The following is a 22,263-nucleotide window of genomic DNA, read 5'->3' on the forward strand; positions in this document are numbered from 1 at the left end:
TGCTTCTCTCTCGTCACCCCTTCCTTTTCAATCGGTGCAGCCCACCCCCCCTGGCCCTGAGGCCAACTGCTGCAGTGAGAGGAACCCACAAACCAACTGCAGTGCCCAGGGTTGGTTCTTCCCATCCCCATCCCCGTTTTCCCCAAACCTGGGGCTGGTGCCAAACCAAGCTCTCCGCCCTGCTGCCTCCCCATTCAATCCGCTGCCCCACCAGGTGCTTTCAGTTCAGACACCCTCCATCCCATGGGCCTTCCACATGCACCCGGAAGGGGGCTCAGACTGACCGAACCTGGCTCCCTCAATTCAACCCACCTTTGAGAGGCGGCCCGAGCAACAGCAACAGCAGAGGGAAGGCACCTGGGGTCCTGGCCATGTCAGGATCTGGAGCGTGATGGATCCCCGGGGATCTGGGGAGTTAGATGACGCAGGGCATGATGGCAAAGGGAGAAATCCGGCCGGGCGGGCTCGCCTGCCCGTTGTGCAGACAGTGTCTGGGCACAGGCGGAGGGGGAAGAAGCCAGCTTGAGGTGCTGGAAACAGAGTTTGGGGGAAATGATTACGCAGATTTCTATCACCCGCTTTTCCCACGGATGTGGGAGGGGGAGAGGAGTGCAGAAGCATCTGCAGAGTGAGAGCACTTCCTTCCGCTCTTCACGCTGATTTCCAGTGACAAAATTCGAAACATCTCATGGGGAAGGTGGGGGAGTGTCAAAAAATCCTGCCTTGTTTGGGTCAGGTGTCCCCGAGCAGCAGGTTTGGGGAGGGGGTGTCATGTCAGGGGACCCCAACTGGAAAAACAGGACTACGTGTAAACTGTGGTCCTGGGGTGCCCTTGCTTTGGGAGTAGGGGTTGTGCCCTTTGGCTCCAAGAGATGCCACTGTGATGGGCTGAATGGAAGAAACTGAGCTCAGATCTTTCCCCCCAGCATCGGGGCGTGACCCCGCAGCTTGCTGGCAGAACCAGGAGGGGGCCAGGGCCTTGGTTAAGGTGTTGTGCTGGAGACCTGCGTTCAATTCCTGGCTCTGCTATTAGTCAGGTCCCCGAGCCCCTGAGCCTTGGTGTTCCCATCTGAAAAACGCTCTACCTAGATCGGGGTCTCAAACTCCATTTCCCTTCGGGCCAGGGCCAGTCCTCAAATCCTCCCAGCGGGCCAATAATGTCACTGAAGATGGTGTGTAGAAAAGAAAATGTTTCTAGTGTATTTTTTCTTTCGAATGTCTTGGAAAGAATACCGCTGTCGTACCACTTGATACAATGCTTTGCCTGCCAGAGAGCTTTTCGTGTTTGCCAGACACCTGGCAATGCTTCAGTGCTGCCAGTTTGTTGATGTTTGGCCTCAGGGACCTGAGCCGTTGAAACCTTCAGGATTGCAGCCAGGTGGGCATCAGAGAGTGGTGTTCGCTACGTTGACTTGTTTATGTTCATTGTGGAAAAAAGTGACTCGGCCTCCAGAGCTGACTCCGCCCAGCAACCAATGATGCAACCGCCACGGCTGACTCTGCCCGGCGACTGGTGATGGTCTCTCCGTCCCTCTCCCCCAGCCAGTGGGAGCTGCGGGGGGAGGCACCTGCAGCAGACAGAGCCGGCAGCGGGGCTGCATCATCCCCCAGGGAGGGATGAAAGAAGTTTTAAAAAAGTTTCTGCGGGCCGCAGCGGGGAGGTTCGCGGGCCGCAGATGGCCCGTGGGCCGGCACTTTGAGACCCCTGACCTAGAGGCTTTAAGTTCCTGGGGGCAGGGACTGTCTCACTGTGTGTCGGGGCAGCAGCTCGCACAATGGGGTTCTGACCTCAGTTCAAGCCTCTGGCTGCTACTGTAATACAAACAGCAATAAAAATAGCATCCCAGTTGGGTAATTCCATTTCATTTCCCTCTACCCGCCATGCCCCCCAGTTGTGGCTTCAACTGACTGCAGGATTCTCTTTCACTTCCCTCCTAAAGCACGGTTCCTGTTAATCACCCCCACACTCCACTCCAGAAGCGGCCGCATCTCAGGGCCAAGTGAGAGATCCTTGTTTAAACAGCCCCCATACCCTCCACCCCCACCAGCTGCATCTCACGAGGAATCTACTGTAGACTTCAAGTTGCGAAGCTCCTAACCCCCTCACTTCCCCAGAGCGGGCCTGTAACAGTGTGGAGACCTTCCTGCCACCAGCCCCACCAACAGCACCTGCTGCTGGATTGACCCCCGCCCCCCCTCCAACCCCAAGGGAATAATTCCCTACCCCCACTGCATTGCCACAGAGGGCCAGTGGAATGACTGAATCTAAAAGAAGACATCTCTGCTACAGAAGCATGGACGGAGTAGACGCCTAAACCCCTCCCCATGTGGTCTAGCCACACAGAGTTGGGTCTCGTCTACACTAGAAAGAGTCTGCCGTGTAGCTTATGCCGTGTTGTTGCAGCCAGGCTGGTCCCAGGATATCAGAGGCAAGGTGGGTGAGGTACTCTAGTATCTTTTACTGGACCAGCTTCTGTTGGTAAGAGAGACGCGCTTACACAGAGCTTTGCTTCGGGTTTGGGAAACATGTAGTTTATAGCACAGAGTTCCTCAAACTGGGGGCCCTGGCCCAAAAGGGGGTCACAAGACTATTGTAGGGGGGTCGCGAGAGCGATGGCTGCAGGCCAGGCGCCCAGCTCTGGAGGCAGCGCTGTTGCCAGCAGCAGCGCAGAAGTAAGGATGGCATGGGAGGGGGGAGCATCACAGCCTGAACTATTTTCAAAGGGGGTCCCCATCCCAGCAAAAAAGGTTTGAGAACCCCGGTTAGAGCTATACTAGCAAGCCCCCTTGCGGAGACCTAGCTTATGCCACCAACAGAGTTCCTTTAGCTTGGCTTCTATCGGTTCCCCAGGCAGAATAAGCTATTCCAGCAACACGGCATTTTTCACCGGTATCATTGGGTCTCCCCTACGTCTTTTTCCAGCAGAGCTTTGGTGGTCGGGGTGTGATTTATTATTTTTTTTTTAACTGATACAGTTACATTGCATAACAAGATCTAAGGGCTGGAGGTTGAAGCTAGACAATTTCAGACTGGAAATAAGGGGCAAAGTTTCGTGAGAATAATAATTAAGCATAAGAACAACTCTCCACGGGTCACGGTGGACTCTCCATCACTGGCCATTTTTCAATCCAGTTTGGACTGACCTTTTAAAACCAGACCCTTTGCGCTTTCTCCCATGCTGAACTCTCATGCCGGGGAGGGGCTCCCCCTTAAACATCCTCCTCCTTCAAATCCCTCCTATGCCATCAGTCCTACAAAAAACTTGACAGTGTTTAGACCGCTGGTGCTGAGACCACGGTCAGTCATGTTGACCAGCAGTGTCCCATTGTTTCCTTGTACTCCACCATCATTCCGTCTGTATCCATCTGTTGTCTCTTGTTCTAGACTTTGATTGTACGATTTCTGGGACAGGGACTGACGTCTCGTTCCGTGTCTGTACAGCACCAAGCACCGTGGGGTTTTGGTCCACACCAAGGATTCCGAAGCACTACAGTAAATAGAAATGAATAGCAATAATAAAAAAAGTCCCTTCATAACAGAATAACTGAGCCCACACTATGGGGGCTGCACCCCTTTAACTAGACCGGTGTAGTGAAACAGCTACAAATGTGTGTAGACACGGCTTTACTGTGGGACACACCCAAACCAAGCAGAATTTAAAAAAAAATAAAACGGCCAGACTTTTTTCATAAAAGATCAAGAAAAGGGGCCCAAACCCAGCCTTAACTTTCCCCCCCTCTGCAGGTCACTTTAAACACTGACATTTGGTCCATTTGCATGTCAGAAATGATGGGTTCTTGTTTTGGGGATTGCTGTTTCACCTTGTTAAATACCACGTCAAACAGCCTTGGAAAAGACAATTCGTACAGAGACAGGAAAGTTCAATTACCACTGACCAGACTCCACACCTCCGCCACACACTGCCAAGAATGTCAGTATATCACTGTGCTAGGCATAAGGACAGGCTGGGTGATTGTAATGGTCCCTTCTGGCCTTCCACATCTATGGTTGGGATTTCCAAGGGGGGATTTCAAACCTGGTCACTTGACACCATTAGGGTCATTTGAAAATTCCAGTCAATTTATCCGTGATAGTCCAGCCATGTTCTCACACCAAAACCACGTTGACATTGGCCAATGGTTGATCTTCTCCTCAGGTTGATTAATCTACGATAATCCAGCCACATTCTCACACAAAAACCATGTTGACATTGGCCAGTGGTTGACCTTCTCCTCCGGTTGATTAATTTATGATAATCCAGACACAAATGCACAACAACACCATAGTGATATTGGTCAATAGCTGTTGCTCTCCTCCAGCCAATTAATCTACGATGTTCCAGCCATGCTGTCATGCCAATGCCACATTGACTTTGACCAATGGTTGATGTTCTCCTCCCGCCAATGAATCCATAATATTCCAAGCACCTGCTCCGGCTGGCACCACACTGATACTGGCCAATGGTTGACTTCCAACGGATGCACTCCCCTAGTGGCCTCTGTCACGTGTGACTTCTCTGATGCTGGATCAGGGCCGAGCTCTCGATGAAGCTTTTCCCACACTGGGGACACTTGTAGGGCCTTTCGCCTGTGTGGATCCTCCGGTGCCGGAAGAGGGTGGAGCTCTGGCTGAAGCTCTTCCCGCACTCAGGACAGGTGTAGGGCCGCTCCCCGGTGTGAATCCTCTGATGCCTAATGAGGGTGGCGCTCTGGCTGAAACCCTTCCCACACTGGGTGCACTGGTATGTCTTGGCTTTCAGGTGGGACCCCTCGTGCTGAGCCAGACCTGAGCCATCCCGGAAGCTCCTCCCACACTGGGGGCACTTGAAAGGCTGCTCCCTGGCATGGATGCGCTGATGCCGGAGGAGGTTGGAGCTGCGGCTGAAGCTGCGCCCGCACTCGGGGCACCTGTAGGGTTTCTCTCCGGTGTGGATGCGCTGGTGGATGATCAGCGAGGAACTGTCCAAGAAGCTCTTCCCACAGTCAGGGCACTGGAAGGGCCTGACGCCCAGGTGAACCCGGCAGTGGGCGGAGAGCTGGGAGCTCTGGTGGAAGCTCCTCCCGCAATCGGAGCACGTGTAGGGCCGCTCCCCCAGGTGGGTGCGGCGGTGGGCCAGGAGGGCGGAGCGGTGGCGGAAGCTCTTCCCGCAGTCAGGGCAGAGGTAGGGGCGCTCGCCTGCATGGGAATGTCGGTGCTGCAGGAAGCAGGAGGCCTCAGCGAAGTTCTTCCCGCAATCGGGGCACTGGTGGGGCCGCAGTTCTCGGTGGGTGCGCTGGTGCCGGATCAGGTTGGAGCTGCGGCTGAAGTGCCGGCCACAGTCGGCACAACGGTAGGGCTGCTCCCCGGAGTGGACACGCCGGTGTGTGAGCAAGGCCGAGCTGTCCACAAAGCTCTTCCCACACTCGTCGCACTTGAAGGGTTTTTCACGGACGTGGGTCCGCTGGTGCCGCAGGAACTGGGTGCTCAGTCTGTAGCTCTTCCCGCACTGGCTGCAGATGGTCAGCGGCTCCCCCAGCTCGGGTGGCAAGAGGGACATTTGGGGGGTTCCTGCCACACCTCTTCCTGAGAAGGTCCCAGATCCTCCTCGTTCTCACGCCCGTCCCGGCACCTGCTGGGAGAGAGTGAATGAACCTCAAACACTATGACTCAGATCCAAGCTCTGATCTCCCCTGGAGCTGTCTGGTTGGCAGGGAGGGACCTGCCCTGCCCTGCCCTGCCCTGCCACCTGCCGGCTCTGGGACCTCCCCTGCCACTCTGCTCCTGCAGCCCGTTCCAGCTGGGAGAGAGAGAGAATCCAGCCGAGGCTCGTTCCCTGCGCTGGGGAGGGAGGAGGGGCAAGGGGTTTGTCGCTGATCTCGGTCAGGGCCTATGCAGCCCCTGCCACAATGGGGGACCCTGATCTTAGTAGGGGTCTGTGTGGTGTCTGGTACAATGGGGCTTGATCTCAGCCTGGGTCTGTGCAGGGCCTGGCACAATGGGGGCCCAGATCTTAGTCAGGATCTGTGCATCACCCAGTACAATTCACAGATTCCAAGGCCAAAAGAGGCCGTTGTGATCATCTGTTGTGAACTCCTGCTTAACACAGGCCAACGAACTTTCCTAAAATAATTCCTAGAGAGGATCTTTTAGACAAAAACATCCCCTCGATTTTAAAATTGCTAATGACGGAGAATCCACCACGACCCTTGGTAAAATCTTCCAGTTGTTATTACCCTCACTGTAAAAACATATGTCTTATTTCCAGTCTGAATTTGTCTAGCTTCAGCTTGCACTCATGGGATTGTCTTATATATTTGTCTGCTACATTGAAAAGCCCATTATCAAATATTTGTTCCCCCTGCAGGTGCTTAAAGATTGTAATCAAGTCACCCCTTAACCTTCTCTTTGTTAAACTAAATAGATTGAGTTCCTTGAATCTATCACTATAAAGCCTGTTTTCTAATCCTTCTAATCCTTTAATCGGTCTTGGGGCTCTTTTCTGAACCCTCTCACCAATGTAGCAACATCCTTCTCTAATTGTGGACACAAGAATGGAACCCACAGTATTCCGGCAGTGGTCACATCAGTGCCAAATATAGAAGTAAAATAACCATCCTACTCCTACTCAAGATACTGATGTGTATGCATCCGCTTATGCATAGAATCAGAGAAGATCAGGGTTGGAAGGGACCTCAGGAGGTCACCGAGTCCAACCCCCTGCTCAAAGCAGGACCAACACCAACTAAATCATGTCTTATCCCTTTTGGCCACAGCATCACATGGGGAGCTCATGGTCAGCTGATTATCCGCCATGACCTCCAAGTCTTCAGAGGCATTGCTTCTCAGGTTAAAGTTGTAAGCATCATCTACATCCTTTGTTTCTATAGTCACATTTAGCCGGGGGTGAAAGTAAGCTGGTACGGGCCTGTACGGCGTATTGGTAAAAGGTGGCCTTCGGTACCGGCCCGTATGGAGCCAACGTGAAAGCGCTGCTGTGGCAAAGGACCCTGCTTTGAGGGCAAAAGGAGCAGCTGCCCCAGGGCCGGCGATTTAAATTGCCCCAGGCGGTGCGGGCCAGGCAGCGTGGCTGGGTTGGCTGGGGGACGCTGACCCCCCCAGCCCCGCCCCTTCCACCCAAGGCCCCGCCTCTTACTCCGGTAAGTGTTGAATGTTACTTTCACCCCTGCATTTAGCCATATTAAAACACAGATTGTTTGCTTGCACCCAGTCTACCAAGCAATCCAGATCGCTCCGTATCAGTGACTTGTCCTCCTCATTATCCATCGCTCCTCCCATTTTGTGTGTTGCCAGTAAACTTTATCAGTGGCGATTTTATGTTTTCTGCCAGGTCATCGATAAAAATGTTAAATAGTGGGGGTGCCATGAACTGATCCCCGTGGGACCCCGCTAGAAATACACCCACTTGGTGATGATTTTACAGTTACGTTTTCAGACCTATCACTTCGCCAGCTTTTGGTCCCTCTCATGTGCGCCAGGTTAATTTTACATCGTTCTAGTTTTTTTTCAAAATGTCATTCAGTAGCAATGCCAACACCTTACAGAAGTCTATCTTACATCAACACTATTGCCTCTGTCAACTACATTTATAATCTCATCCGAAAACCCCCCCCACCCAAGTTCTAGCACAGTGGGGCCCCCTGGGCTGTAGGGGAACCCCACTCGAGGGCTGTTAAGTTACTGATCTGATCTATGACACAGGGAAGAGGTGTTTTGACGAATGAGTCACATTTAGCAGTAGAAGTCATTTTGCAAACATCACCTAAGGGCCTTGAAACCACACAGTGTGTTAACCCTTTTCATGCCACGCCAGAGCTGCAAAAAGCAGCCTAAACGTGCCGAGGTGCAGGAGCTAGGGAGTGGTTTCCAGCAGATCCAGGGTTGACAGTTTGGTTCAATGGCTCTCACGCGAATTGCTGGGGGGAGAGGGGGGGGGGAGATCTCAGCACACGACTCCCCTTCATTGCCTGGGGTCAGTAACTTTGCTCCAAGGAAGTGGTACAAACCACAACCTCCAGTGGGGTCCCGGGGGCTCGCTGCTGGGCTGGGGTGGGAATGTGGGGGACAGCCTGCTGGGCTCAGCTGCACAGACCCACCTCTCCCAGCACCGCCCTAAAGCTGTGTGTGTGTGGGGGGGTGTTCTCCGGTCCCAGCCCCCCCTTCGGCTCCGACCCCCCCGGCCCTGCGGCCGCTTCGTCCAAGCAACGATTTCCTGCCCCGGCCGCTGTTTCTCTCCCTCCCCGGAGCCGCCGCCCCTGCGCCCCCACTCACCGCCCGGCTGCAGCGCACGGGGTGGGGGGGTTACTGGTTGGTCCCCTGGGGCGCGCGGGGGGGGGTCTCATTGCAGACAGCGGGTCCGGCCCCTTGGGCAGCGGATGCTGCCTGAGTCCCCGGCCCAGGGTTCAGGCAGGGGGGTTGGACAGGAAGGTCCCTGCGCTATTGCAGCCCCGCGGTCGGCTCGGGCGGCTCCGCTCCGGGAAGATCCGCTTTGGATAGCCCGGCCTGGCGGCCCCAGGAGCCGGGAAAGGCTCTGCACGGGGCGGAAGGATGCAGGGTCCCCCCCGGGGGGCTGGGCTGGAGGGGGGGGGTAGATTCCTCCTGTGGAGGGTGCACCAGTTCCCCACACCTTCAGGAGAGACCCCTGGCCCCCCCATCCCTGGCGTACCCACATCCGTTGGCTCCTCTTGCCCCATCTCCGATGCCCCGGTCTCGCCGGGACGGTGGCCCTGCCCAGCTGCCCCAGTGCCCGTCCATGCCCGCCCTGGCACCAGGTCTTGGTTTGGGGGTTCAGCTGGGACCCCGAGGAGCCGGCGTTGGGGGAGCTCAGCGGACTGGTGCAGATTCCCTGGGGCGGATAACACAGACCCCCTAGCTAGGGCTGTGTGGGGCAGGGGATCCGGACCCTTGCAGGCTCACAGTCCCAGAGCAAACTCACAGCAGGAGCAGGTATTGGGGGACCCATTGTGGGCCTGGCTGGACTTAAATGCAGCGCCCCACAAAATCCGGGAATTCCGCCTCTCACAGGATGGTCCTGAAGAGGGAACCATTCTCCCTCCCAAAGAGCCCCCAGGGAAACCCCAGGGGGCTCTTTCTCTGATGTATCCAAGGCCATTATAACTGGGGCTCCAGGACCAGAGCCAGGAGAGTGCAAAGCATTGGGGCAGGGGGTCATTCCCCAGGCGCCACAGTGATCACAGCCAGCTGGGAACTAGGGCCTCACTGGGGAGCCAGGTCTGGACACCTGCTGGGAATGGATAGTTTGGGGGCAGGGCCGCAGAATGCCTGGGAACCTCCAGCATCTCCAGGCCTGGGAGGGGACTGTCTTTTGTAAGGAACAGGCCAAAACACTGTGTTCCCCTATGATCTGATCTGTAACCACTGCTCTAGACTCCACGCCCCTCCCAGCACTGCAGACAGAACCCAGGAGTCCTGCTCTACCCCACATCCCTCCCAGAGCTAGAGAGAGAACTCAGAAAAGCTGATCCTACATTCAGTGCTTGACGACCAGTTAATTGTGTGGCTTGTGGGCTAAAAGCTTAGCCACATCCCTCTCTGGGGGCTGGTCCACAGAACAAAAGGGGCTCAGGCCACGCCAGTCACCTATGAGATAAGATTCTTAGAGTCGCACATGATGGGATTGTTTTTCCTAGTTTCCTTTAAAAAAAAAAAATCCTTGTTTATTGAAGTCACACAGTGAGAAACCGCCCTGCAAAGACCAGGTTTGACTGTGAAAAGCCCATTGGAATCTGACAATTCATGGGTTCCTGCCCCCACATCACCCATTTTAGGTCAAGGAGATGGGGTGTGGCCAGATACCTGGGAGCTTCTCGGGCTGCTCTGGGCCCAGGAGAACTAGGAGCTTGGTAAGCGCTGTGGAGAGAGGAGCTGGGTGCCTTATGGAGGAGATGGCTGCCCCCCACCTGGGAACATCCATCTGTCTGGCTTCTCAGGGAGCAGCCCCTCCTGTTCCCAGCAGCCTATTGTGTTCACGCACTCCATGGCTCCCGAATGTGGCTGGGGGCACTCTGCTGCACCGATCTCCTGTGCTGCCCTGAAACTTGCTGCGGGGGCAAAGGGGGGGAACCTTCTGGCCTCAGCTGCACAGACCCCGCCTCCCTCCATGCAGCTCCCAGGGCTGGCTGGGGGGAATCTCTCTGGTCCCAGCTGTGGTTCAGGCTCCCAACCCCTTGTCCCTGTGGCCGCTTCCTCCAGGCAGGGGATTTCCTGTCTCTGCCGTTGTTTCTCTCCCTCCCCCGGAGCCGCCTCTCACTGAGACTCTCCTCTGCATCTCCCCTGTGCCCGGCCCCCCCACTCACTGCTCCAGCTAGGAGGGGTCTGTGGCAGTTGGAACTTTGAGGCTCAGGAGGTTCCAGGGTCAGTGGAACATTGGGGCCTGGAACCTGGGCTAGATGGAATCTTGGGGTCAGGAACGTTCCATAGCCATGGGGGCAGATGGAACACTAAGGCTTGGAAAGTTCCGTGACTGCTGTACATGGGAGCAGACTGGGTGCAGTTGGGATGGGGTTGTGTCCTTTGGGGTCCGCTGAGGAGAGGGAGAGACCCTAGCTGGCTTTCCCCACCACCACCCTAGAGATAGAGGCATTCGCCTCTCTCGGATCCTTTTTTGAGATCCTCACTGAGGTGAGATGGGACTGATGCCAGCCGTTGCAGACTGAAGTCCCCTCACCCCGGGCAAGGGAGATCAGCAACCAGAGAATGCTGGGAGAGATGGGGTTAAACCACAGGAACCTCCCACTAAGCAAAGGAAATCTTGCTGCAACCTTACACCCCTTCAACTTGTCCTGGTTATCCAGCATCTTCCACTGGCTGGGTGTGACACAGCCATAGGAGGACTCTTACCCTCTGGACCATAATTCCTGAGTTGGCTGGGCAGGGTCGGGAGGGATCCTGATGGGTTTGGCTGAACTGACCTGTCCTTTAGACAGTCCAGGGAGTGACACACCTTATAGAAAATGGTCACTTCGCTTCAACCCTTTAGATAATAATTCACAAGCCGAGTTAGGTCCCATTCAGCCACCCATCCTGAAAGGTTGATTGCTCATTTATCCTTCTGGGAAATTCCTGAGAGTCCAAGTCAACATGGATCTTACTGAAACAAGATTTGTTAGGAAAAACAAGGAGACATCCACATAAAGGTATCCAAGACCCAGGTATCCCAATTAGCCAGGTCTAAGGCATCCCACCCTTGCCCAAACTGGGCCACACAACTCTGTCATGGTAGTAAAGAAATAGTAAGGTCTCACACTCCCATTTCTTTGTTTGCATTACAGTAGCATCTCGGGGCCCCGTTCTGCTGGGCGTTGCACAGAAACACACTCAGAAACAGCTCCTGGCCTGAAGAAATTACCAATTAAACAGAGAAAGGGACAGATAGGGAAATTGAGACAGAGATGCCCACAATCTCATGAAGAGGCTGGGGCAGTCACGGAACCAGATTTGTAGAGCTCTAGCCCAGTGACTTACATGTAAAACACTGCCTCCGAGTGCCCGGAGAACTCATTCCCAGGCTCACCCTGGGGTACCCTGTTCTTCTGTAGTCACATCTTTCAGCTCTACCAGTCCATTTCCTGCGGGGTTCCAATGATCACACCAGTTAGCCCCACAAACTGCCTCACAGCGATTGATGTCCTTGAGTCTATCTATTTAGCTTAACAAAGAGAAGGTTATAGACTTGATCCCAGTCTAAGTACCTACAGGGGAAACAAATATGTGCTAGTGGGCTCTTACATCTAGCAGAAGAAGGTATAACAAGTTCCAAAGGCCAGAAGTTAAAGCTAGACAAATTCAGACTAGAAATAAGGTGTCAGTTTTTTAACATTGAGAGTAATTAACCTTTGGAACAATTTACGAAGTGATGGATTCTGCGTCACTGGCAATTTTTAAATCAAGATTGTTTGTTTTTCAAAAAGCTCTGCTCTTGGAATTTTTTGGGGGAAGTTCTATGGCCTGTGTTCTGCAGGAGGTCAGATAGGCTGATGACAATGGTCGTTCTGGCCTTGGAATCTATGAATGTTACTTTATCATTTTGACTTTTACTTTATATTAAAATTTATAATATAATACTGCCACGCTCTTATACACAGTGCTTTTCCTCAAGTAGATCTCAAAAAGTGCTTTACAAAGGTCAAGTATCATCACCTCCATTTTACAGATGGGGAAACTGAGGCACAGAGGGGTGACATGACCTGCCCAAGGTCACCCAGCAGGCCAGTGGCAGAGCTGGGAATAGAATCCACATCTCAGTGCAGTGTGCGATCCACTAGACCAGGGGATCTCACAACAAATTTTTTGGGGGCCTCAGAGTGCGGCCACCAACTCTTGCTGGTGGCCGCACTGACAAGTTTTCCTAAAATATTTAATTAACTTTAGGAAAAACATATAAATATGCACATATGTCCAAATCATTGTAATTTATGTAGGGTTTTTTCAGACTCGGTAATAAAAATAATTTACAGCTGTCTCTATTTGTTACTGGACATAAACAGAATAGAAACACAAATAAGGTGCTTCCCATGTTCTTGTCTTTTTTGTGGTTTCTTTTGCTTTTTTGGTTGCGCTTTTTCTTCCCCCCCTAAGACTTGCTAGCTGATAAGTTTTCTGCTGTGAAAGTGATCTTTGTATGTTTGCTAATATCACTTTTCACAGCAGACTTACTCAGCCCTGGCAAGCCCTGGGACAGATTAAGCCCTGGTTGGAGAGGTGGGCAGGGAGGCAGCGGGGCCCAGGGACAATAGGGGTGTGCATAGGGGATGGTGAGCCTGGGGCTGGAGCCTGAACCAGAGCCACCACTGCGTGGATGGAGACCAAAGCCCCAGGGCTGAAGCCTGCCCACCTTACCCCCGGGAAAGTGGGGAATTTACCAGCTGCCTGCACGTGCAGCGTGTCTGTCTCCAGAGGGGGGCAGAGACCAACCACTGCTGGCGGCCCTGGGAGAGGGGCCACTGCTGTGCGCCCCTCTGCCCCCATCACAGCCCAGGAGGCTGTTGCCACAAGAAAAGGCCCTGGTGGCGAAACACTGCCCTAGACCACACTGCCTCTCAGATAACAGAAGACATAATTAGTTAAAACAATAAATAAAATGAAATATTTTCCCCAATAATATTTTGTGAAAAATTATGAGCTTTCAACAAATCGGGGTGAAAATCAAATTTTTAAAATCTCTGACATTCAAAGTTTTCGTCCCATGGGAAATTCAATCAGTTTAGGGGTTAGCAGCAGACTCACAGAGTCATAGAAATGGAGGGCTGGAAGCGTCCTTGAGAAGTCATCTAGTCCTCTCCTCCACACTGAGGCAGGATCAAATATACCTAGATCCTCAATGAGAGGTGGGAGCTGTCCGAGATCTGGAACTGTTCTTAAAAACCTCCAGGGCCACAAATTCCACATAAATTCTGATACACGCTCCAGTCACCAGAGGGAAGACAAGAGGACATCTCTGTGCAAGCAGGGGGTGTATACCCACTCCAGAAATGTACCCACAATGCCCCTTGTGACGAAGTGGGGGATTTTCTTGTTTTTTCCAATGGTTTGCATGAAGAGGGGGTGGGACTCAGTTTCCCTGTGTGTTACTGGTTTAACGAGGTGATGGGAGAGGGAATTTGTTGTTACAGAGGACCGGCGAGGGAACTTGGGACCCCAGCCAATGGCCTGGAGAATGGATACCCCAGCAACTGGTGACCTGGCGACCCGGAGGCTCAGCTCAGGAGTCGCCCTGAGAGTTTCCTATGCTGTGTTCAAACGCTCAATAAACCCTCCTGTTTTACGTTGGCTGAGAGTCGCTCCGGTCTAGAGAACAGGGTGGCATTATTCCCTTTGGGAGTGGAGGCCCCGGAGGTCCAGAGCAAGTGGACTCCCTGAGGGGGCCTACGGCGAGAAACAGGTGTACTAAGGCTCAGAGAGGTGCGGCTCCGGGAGGTGGAGGGGCTTAACCCCCGAGACAGAGTGGACCCCCGAGAAGGGCTGTCACACTGAAGGGGGTTCCCCCCACGGGGCTATGAGTGGGCACGACTTGTGAGTCCGAGACACCCCTGCGCGGGCAGGGCAGGTCCCCCGCTGGCGTCCCTAGGCCGTGTGCATTTTCTGGTGCTTGGCGAGGTAGGAGCTGAGGCTGAAGCTCTTGCAGCAGTCGGGGCATTTGTAGGGTTTCTCTTCCGAGTGGATCTTCTGGTGCTGGATGAGGGTGCAGCTCTCGCGGAAGCCCTTCCCGCAGTCCGAGCAGCGGAAGGGCCGCTCCTCCGAGTGGGTCCGGCGGTGCTTGATGAACGCGGAGCTCCAGTTGAAGTTCTTGCCGCACTGGGCACAGTGGTAGGGCCGCTCCCCGGTGTGGGTGCGCTGGTGCTTGATGAGGGTGGAGCGGTGGCTGAAGCTGCGCCCGCAGGCGGGGCACCCGTAGGGCCGCTCCCCCGTGTGGACGCGCCGGTGCTGAGCCAGCTGGAAGCTGTGGCTGAAGCCCTTCCCGCAGTCAGGGCAGGGGTGGGGTTTCTCCCCGGTGTGGACGTGCTGGTGGGAGCGGAGGTGGGAGCTGCGGCCAAAGCTCTGCCCGCAGTCGGGGCAGCGGTAGGGCCGCTCCCCGGTGTGGATCCTCTGGTGTTGGATGAGCAGCCGGCTGAGCTTGAAGCTCTTCCCGCACTCAGCGCACTCATAGGGCCGCTCCTCGCTGTGCACCGTCTGATGCCGGCTCAGGGCCAGTTTGGTGCCAAAGCTCTTCCCGCACTGGGGGCACGGGTGAGGCCTGTCCTCTGCACCCATCTCACCACCCACGCCAGGGCGTTCCCCGGTGTGGGCGTGCTGGTGCTGGATCAGGTAGGAGCTGTCCCCAAAGCTCTTCCCACAGGCCGCACACCTGTAGGGCCGCTCCCCGGTGTGGGTGCGCTGGTGCTTGGCCAGGTGGGAGCTCTGGCTGAAGCCCTTCCCGCAGTCGGGGCATCTGTAGGGCCGCTCCCCGGTGTGGACCCGCTGGTGGACAACTAGGTGGGAGCTGACCCCAAAGCCCTTCCCGCAGTCGGGGCACTGGAAGGGTCTCTCGCCAGTGTGGGTGCGCTGGTGCTGAAGGAGGTGGGAGCTGCACGTGAAACCCTTCCCGCAGTCAGGGCATTGATGGGGCCTCTCCTCTCTATGGGATCTCTGGTGCTCAGCGAGGTCTTTGTATTGAGAGAAGCTCTCCCCACACTGCCCACATATGGCCAGTCTCCCCTCCGGACACCCAGAGGAGTCTTGGAGCTGCCAGGGATCTCCTTCTCGCTCAGCAGAGCTCTCCCTTGGGAGGTTTCCTCCCTGCCGTCCCGCCCCACCGACGTCTCCCTGCTCGGGGCTCCAGGACGTCGCGTGTCGCTCAGGTTCTGCAGGCCCTTCTTGCTGGGGATTCTCCTCCTCGTTCTCACTGGCTGCCCCGGCACCTGCTGGGAGAGCGAGAGAGAGAATCCAGCCAGGGCTAGTTCCCTGTGCTGGCGAGCAGAAAACCTGATGGGCAGGAAGCGAAATCCCACAAACCCTTCCCTGAAGAGAGAGGAGGGGCGGGGTCTGCTCCAGTGGCCCAGCTGAGTCCCCAGAGAAAGACTGAAGGGAGGGAGGGCTCCTGCCAGGCATCAGGCAGGACAGGTGGGAGCTGGGAGTGACACCTGCCATGAGGACAGGGCACCTGCTGAGTGAGACGAGATGATTAGGGAATTATTTATATTTGTATGTGATACGAAGGCTAGGACCGAAAACTCAGAGCCTTGAATAACGAGGATATATCTGAAACTCATATTGCAATGCTCATTTAATCTTTTATAACAAGGACGAAGGAAGCGGGGAGTACCAGCTGGTATTTAAGGTGGGGATCAGGCTAGATCCCACCCTTGTGTAAATGGGCATCACTACACTGGAGTCAATGGGCCAGATCCCAGCTGGTGCGAATCAACGAGCAACATGGATTGACATTAGCGGTGGATCTGGCCATACATTGCTAGGGCCCGATACACGGAGCTGTGTCGGGCCAAACCCTTGTACGTTGCATCCCTTTCCCGCCCAGCACCCTTTGCCTGCCTTTGCCTCTTAAGGGTGAAAGCTCTTTGGGTCAGGCGCTAGGTCTCTGTGTTTATGCAGCACCTGGCACCGCGGGGCAAGGCGTGTACGTGCTGCCACACTAGCGGAGACAGAACTGGGGGGCTCCCAGCGGCTTTGCTGGGATCCCAGCGTTTCCCTTCCCTCCCGGAGGGTCTCCGAGCCGGTGTGGCTCATTCCTCACCTGGGTGGGCGCCTCTCGGGGTCTCTCTTTCCTCAGAGCCCTGGAGATCCAGGGCCCTCAGCTCTTCCCCTGGCTCCATGTGGGGGATCCCGGCCAGGTTGGGGTCGGGGAATCCTGTTTAGGAGAAGAAACCGGTGAGATGCGCCTGGGGGGTGGGGGGGGGGGATGTTCCCAGGGGCTCTTTGAGGCAGGGAGACCCCTGGGGGCAGATGGGCCGCGCCCCCTGCAGGGGAATCAGGGCTCTCCAGGCACACGGGGCCGGGGGGGCAGCAGCTGGCCCCTTGTAGCGATGGGTCCGGGCACGGCCCCATGGAGGAGCTGCCGCTGGGACCTAAGCACGGGGGGTTTATTGAACATGCACGGGGAGGGCAGGGCTGGAACAGGGACCCTGCCGGCCTCAGCTGCACAGACCCCCGGAGCTGGATGGGGGGGTCTCTCCGGTCCCAGTTCGGCTCCGATCCGCCCCCCGGGCAGCGATGTCCTGCCTCTGCGGCTGGGTCTCCCCGCTCCGGCCGCACGTGGCCTGGGACCGCGCCGGCGCCGGCGCCGGCGCCTCCCTTCCGGCCCGGGGCTCGGCGGCTCTCGGAGCTCGCTGGTTTTAACTCTGAGCTCGCCAGAGCACCGGCAATCGGGAGCCCCCCCCCGCCCCGAACAGGCACCAAAGACCCCGGCGCCGAGCAGTGTCTAACCCCCGCCCCAGGGCAGGTGGGGGATACTCTGCACCCCACTTGCAATGGGGGATCCTCGCACCCTCCCTCAGAGACCCCCCCCGGGAACCCTGCACCCCCCCGGGGCCGGACCCTGGCTCTGACATATCCTGGGCTGTTGTAACCCCTGCCCCTGTAGTGGGGGCTCCAGGCAGGGCCAGATTGACACCTTACGCGCCCCTAGGCACAGCGTCTTCAGTGCCCCCACAGCTGCCCTTGGTGTTTTCCATTCAAAAATGAAACTTTTAACCCACTATTAACTTTTAGGCACCCCTAGAACGCTGCCAGCACCCCTGGGCACGTGCCTCCTGGGCCTAACTGGGAATCTGGCCCTGGCTCCAGGAACTAGCGTGTGGGAGTGGGATCTGGGTACCCACTGGGAACTGATATTAGCGGTGGGGATGGTCGGAAGTCTGGGAGCCTCCAGGGCAGTGCTGGCCACAGAGGGGACTTTCCCCAGATGTCCCTGGCTCCTGAACGAGCAGCTCCCTGCAACTTGGAGAGAGGAGCCAGGCGCTGGAGAGGGCAGGAGGCCATGGGCTGGCCTCTCAGGGACCTCCGGTTTCTAGCGGCCTTTGGGACTTTCACCCCAACCCGAAGAATAACCCACACCGGGTGACTCGTGTGTCCCCATCTAGTGGCCAGACTATTTCTGGACGTTTATGAGCTTCCTGCAGCCTCTCAGCTGAGGGCCCTGATCCCATCACTCAGGCAGCCATGCCTTGAGCTTTCAGATCCAGAGCTCCTGGGTTCAATCCAGGCAGACGTCCCGGCCAGAGGCATCATTACAAGAAGCTGCAAGATCCAGCAGAGCAAAGAGCCCGCAGCATTTGGATTCCAAATCCCAAAGCGGAGAATGGGCGATAGGGAATGGATCACTTCATCCTGTTCTGTTCATTCCCTCTGGGGCACCTGGCATTGGCCACAGTCGGAAGACAGGATACTGGGCTAGCTGGACCTTTGGTCTGACCCAGTAGGGCCGTTCTTATGTTCTTAATTCGGGACAGGCATAGATATATAGGGTACAGGCTGGGCCTGGGGGTTAATGTTTCCTGCTGAGCAGGGGAAGGGAAAGTAACTCACTCTGATGCAGATACTTCCAGGATTCAGTTCCCTTTCAGCCTGGCTGAGAGAACCTTGTCTCCAGAACAGATTGCCAACTAATATCAGCCCGTCCCTTGCCATATCAGCCCGTCCCCTGGCTGATATGGCAGGGGACGGGCTGATATTATTTGGCACCCCGCACATGAAGATTACAAGACATCTTAATGAGCAAGGGCACTGGATTCTACCCCATATGGAAGAAATTGGAGGAGACTCAATGCGGTCAGACTCTCAGCTGGTGTAAAGTGGCATCGCTCCAGTGATTTCAATGAGGCTCTCTAGCCCATTATGTCAAGGCTCTGAACCTTCTCCCCAACCCACCATGTAATTCAGGGACAGGGTCTCTCTCAACATGGTTTTCCTGGCATCTGATAAGATTCAAGCTCCCACCAAAGCATCTCCACACACATCATTACACTCAACTTTGATGACATTTCTCTGTTGGTCTGTAATGCGATCACTTTTGAATGCCCTGGCTGATCAATTCCGCAATTTCAGGCCCTGTTCTAGGTGTCAAGGGGCAGAACCCCATGGATTTGGCAAAAAACAGGAAAAAAACACCCAGAAAACCGGAATGGCGAAATGTGGGGTGCACCCAGCCCTTGGTCTTTGGCTAGCAAAGCTACAGCTTCCACCACCTCCATAATTGTCCATAGCTCAAAGGAGAGGCTGATGACACCTTCCTGTGTCCCAGCCCCCCCATCTCAGTTTGAAAGGCTGACATCCTGCATGACTTAGCTCCCAGATAGAAAGAAAATAAAAACCGGGGGAAGGGGCAAAGCAGGGTGTGAGGGGGCGTACAGAGCCCCTGGCATGAGCGGGAGAATGGGGGACCCTGGTACAGGGGGAATAGGAGCACAGAGACCCTGGCATGGGGGAATGGGGGCATAGAGAACCGCTGCTAGAGGGAAAATGAGGGACCCTGATATGGGGGAAGGGGGAATACATAGGGAGAAGGGGGGAATAGGGGATGGGGAGGCAGATAGAGCCTCAGGAATGGGAGGTGAACAGGGGATAATTGTATGGCGGATGGAGCCATATGCAGGACGGAGGATGGAGCCATATGTATGGGGTATTGTATGGGGGATGGAGCCATATGTGCTGAGGAGGGGAGTCCCAGAAATAGAAAGGGATGAGAGGGTGGCCCACAGGAGCTAGTAAGGGAAGTAGAAGAATGCAAGGAGCCCCTGGCTTGTGCAACGGGCTCAGCCTGCAGAAGCAACCAAGTGTGAAACTCTCTCGTTTAAAGGTGATTTGAGGGCCAGAAGGGACCGTTGGGATCATCTAGTTTGATCTCCGTAACGCAGGCCGGAGACTCACCCTCTGATCGCTGCATGAAGCCCACAGCTCGTGGCAGAGCGACAGCATGTCTTCGAGGATACCCTGCCAGTCGCCCTCTAAAGACCCCAAGGGAAGGAGAATCCACCATGTCCCTTGGTAAGGCTGCCCCAGTGTCTGTCAAAAATGTGCACCTTCTCTCCGGTCTGCCGCAGCTCCCAGCTGTGGATCTCGTTCAGACTTTGTTGATGACAGAGCCATCTGCCATCAGGAACCTCCTTCCCATGCAGGGGTGTGTAAACCCGAATCAGGTTACCTCTGAGCCTTCCCTTGGAGAAACCAAAGAGACGGAGCTTCTTCTGTCTTTCACTACAAGGAAGGTTTTTCCAGACCTGGAATCATTCTTGTGGCCTGCACTTCAGGCCACTCTGCTCCCTTGCAGTCCAGGCTGAGGCCTAACGTGGGGGGCGGAATACCCCACACGTGCTACTGTAGGGTTCTCACACCTTTCTCTGCAGCAACTGGGACACTGTCCGAGTTGGCATACAGCACTAGATGGTGCTAGGATCTGAGCCAGTCTTGCAATGCCTATGAACCCACTCCAGATGCTGGGAGTGGGCAACAGGGGATGGATCACACAACGATTACCTGTTCTGCTCATTCTCTCGGAAGCACCTGGCATTGGCCACTGTCGGAAGACAGGATACTGGGCTAGATGGACCTTTGGTCTGACCCAGCAAGGCCGTCCTTATGTACCCTCCGGTTTGAACTGTGGGCACCAGAACTGCGTATAGTCTCTGGGGATGGTCTCCTGGTCCTATTCGACGTTCCCTTGCTCATACAGCCTAGGATCCTGGCCAGCCTTCATAGCCACCATAGAATCATAGAATCATAGAATATCAGGGTTGGAAGGGACCCCAGAAGGTCATCTAGTCCAACCCCCTGCTCAAAGCAGGACCAATTCCCAGTTAAATCATCCCAGCCAGGGCTTTGTCAAGCCTGACCTTAAAAACCTCTAAGGAAGGAGATTCTACCACCTCCCTAGGTAACGCATTCCAGTGTTTCACCACCCTCTTAGTGAAAAAGTTTTTCCTAATATCCAATCTAAACCTCCCCCACTGCAACTTGAGACCATTACTCCTCGTTCGTTCACCGCAGCACTCTGGGAACTCACTTGATGGCAGAGGCTGACCTACCAGGTCAGCTTCTTTCCCACACAGCCTGTGGGTCAATGGCAGGCGCTTTCCTGGATGGGAATTCCCTGGTGCTGAATCATGACTGAACCCCTCTCCCTGAGGTGAGTCCGTGGCCGGGCCCCTCTGAGCTGATTTCCTGGTGTCTAGCTGTAGTCAATCTTCCAACCAAACTTCCCACCCTTCTCCCGCCCCATGTCACTGGATGGCAGGGGTCCCCTTGCTGTGGATCCTCTGGTGCCGGATCAGGTTGGAGCTGCGGCTCAAGCCCTTCCCGCAGCTGGCACAGCAGAAGGACCGCTCCCCGGTGTGGGTGCGTTGGTGACGGAGCAGGCTGGAGCTGCGGCTGAAGCGTTTGAGGCACTGGGTGCACTGGTAGAGTTTCTCCCCCGGGCCGGCTTCATTCTCCTCCAGGGGCTCTCCCTGCTGCTGTCCTGCCCCGCCTGGGCTCTCGCTGGCTCCTCCCTGTGTCCTGTGCAGCTCTGTTCCCGCTGACCCTTCCTGCTGGGGATTCGCCTCCTCGTTCTCACTCGCTGTCCTGGCACCTTCTGGGGGAGAGCGAGAGAAAGAGAGGCAGCTGATGGGCAGGAAGTGAATCCCCCCAAAGCTGGGGGAGGCCAGGGGTCAGGCAGGGCAGGTGGGAGCCGGGAGTGATGCCTGCCCTGAGGACAGGGGACAAGACAAGACAGACTGGAGAGCTCCCAATGGCTTTGCTGGGATCCCAGCTTTCCCCTGCTCTCTGAGCCGGCGTCACTCACTCCTCACCTCTCAGGCTCTCCCTTTCCTTGGAGTCCTGGAGAATCAGGATGCTGGGCTCCTCCCTGTGCTCCATCCGGGAGATCATGGCAGGTTTGGCTGAGGGCGTGAAAGCCGAGAGGAGATGTAGCACAGCATTGCCACAACTGGCCCCTGAATCCAGCGGATCGAGAATTTTCCATGGAGATTTGCTCAGGGTCGTGGGGAGAGATTGGTAGACGCTCATAGAGTCTAGTCGGATCTCCTGCACAACGCAGGCCGGGGAAACCAGCGTAGATCTGGGTGAATAACTGAGGTGTTTTTGTTCAGTGGGTGACCTGAGCCTGACTGGGGCTTTCAGTGCTGCTCTCCTACCGACAATAGGAAGTGACTCTGATTCACCCAGTGAGACCCCATACTGCACTCCTGACACACAAAATTAAATACTGTGCAAATGTTCTCCCGGCTGTTGAGCTCAGCCCTGCCCAGCTGCCTGGGTGGGTTCCCTCTGGCCTCAGCCACAGGTCAGCTGGGCTCCCTTTGTCCTGGCAGCCTGTTCCTCCCGGCAGCAATTTCCTGCCTCTGCCTGTTTCTGTCCCTCCCCTGGGCCGCCTCTCGCTGTAATTCCCCTTTAGCCCAGAGACTCACCGCTTGGAAGCCTTATTCCCAAAGGTGTTCCCAGGAGAGCTCATCAATTGGATCCAACCCCTCAATGCACAAGGTGCTGAGAGACTCCAGCCTGATACTTCCAGAGGAAACAGCTGAGAGCAGGAAGTTCCTGTCTTTATTAAGTTCCCCTTACAGCATAGCCTGGCCCTCTCTGGAACTGGGGAAGGCTTAGGAGCTCTACGGTTATTTCTTTCAGTTCCCCAGATACATGGAAAGGAGCACTATAATCAACGTATTAAATGCAAAGTGCATCCCTCTGCGCCTGGACTGGTCTAAGAAATTAACCATGCAAAGGTTATAAATAAAATCCACCTAGTGAATCGTTTCAGA

The 22,263-nt window shown here is 55.4% G+C and overlaps 3 protein-coding genes across 3 annotated transcripts in view; all 3 read right to left on the minus strand.

Moving 5' to 3' along the window:
- ITGAL (integrin subunit alpha L) overlaps window positions 1-536 on the minus strand; it is a 28,197-nt gene extending 27,661 nt beyond the window's left edge. Inside the window, exon 1 of the mRNA XM_073350385.2 lies at window positions 313-536. Coding sequence (XP_073206486.2) covers window positions 313-373 — 61 coding nt within the window. The 5' untranslated portion in view covers window positions 374-536. The remainder of the gene's footprint in view (window positions 1-312) is intronic.
- Window positions 416-20,288, minus strand: LOC140913697 (uncharacterized). Its single transcript, XM_078853171.1, is given in 5 exon segments — window positions 416-491; window positions 4,429-5,428; window positions 14,086-15,417; window positions 16,248-16,361; window positions 19,379-20,288. Coding segments are annotated over 5 exon segments (2,631 nt in total). The 5' UTR covers window positions 19,488-20,288.
- Window positions 20,289-20,398: 110 nt separating this feature from the next.
- On the minus strand, window positions 20,399-22,003 carry LOC140913691 (uncharacterized). The gene is made up of 3 exons (XM_073350495.2): window positions 21,913-22,003; window positions 21,295-21,575; window positions 20,399-21,077 (listed from the first exon to the last, which is right to left on the minus strand). Exons 1-3 carry the CDS (start codon window positions 21,954-21,956, stop codon window positions 20,728-20,730), a joined length of 675 nt encoding a protein of 224 aa, XP_073206596.2. The 5' UTR covers window positions 21,957-22,003; the 3' UTR covers window positions 20,399-20,727.
- Between the last annotated feature and the right edge of the window lie 260 nt (window positions 22,004-22,263).

Source organism: Lepidochelys kempii, chromosome 6, assembly GCF_965140285.1.
Source record: "Lepidochelys kempii isolate rLepKem1 chromosome 6, rLepKem1.hap1, whole genome shotgun sequence".
Lineage (NCBI taxonomy): Eukaryota > Metazoa > Chordata > Testudines > Cheloniidae > Lepidochelys > Lepidochelys kempii.

Coding starts and splice junctions, on each gene's coding strand:
- LOC140913691 (XM_073350495.2), bottom strand. CDS start 21,956: ATGAGCTCTCCTGGGAACACCTTTGGGAATAAGGCTTCCAAGCG. Junction 21,576..21,912: donor GGGAATAAGGCTTCCAAGCG/GTGAGTCTCTGG, acceptor AAAACACCTCAG/TTATTCACCCAGATCTACGC. Junction 21,078..21,294: donor GGAAAGGGAGAGCCTGAGAG/GTGAGGAGTGAG, acceptor GCTCTCCCCCAG/AAGGTGCCAGGACAGCGAGT.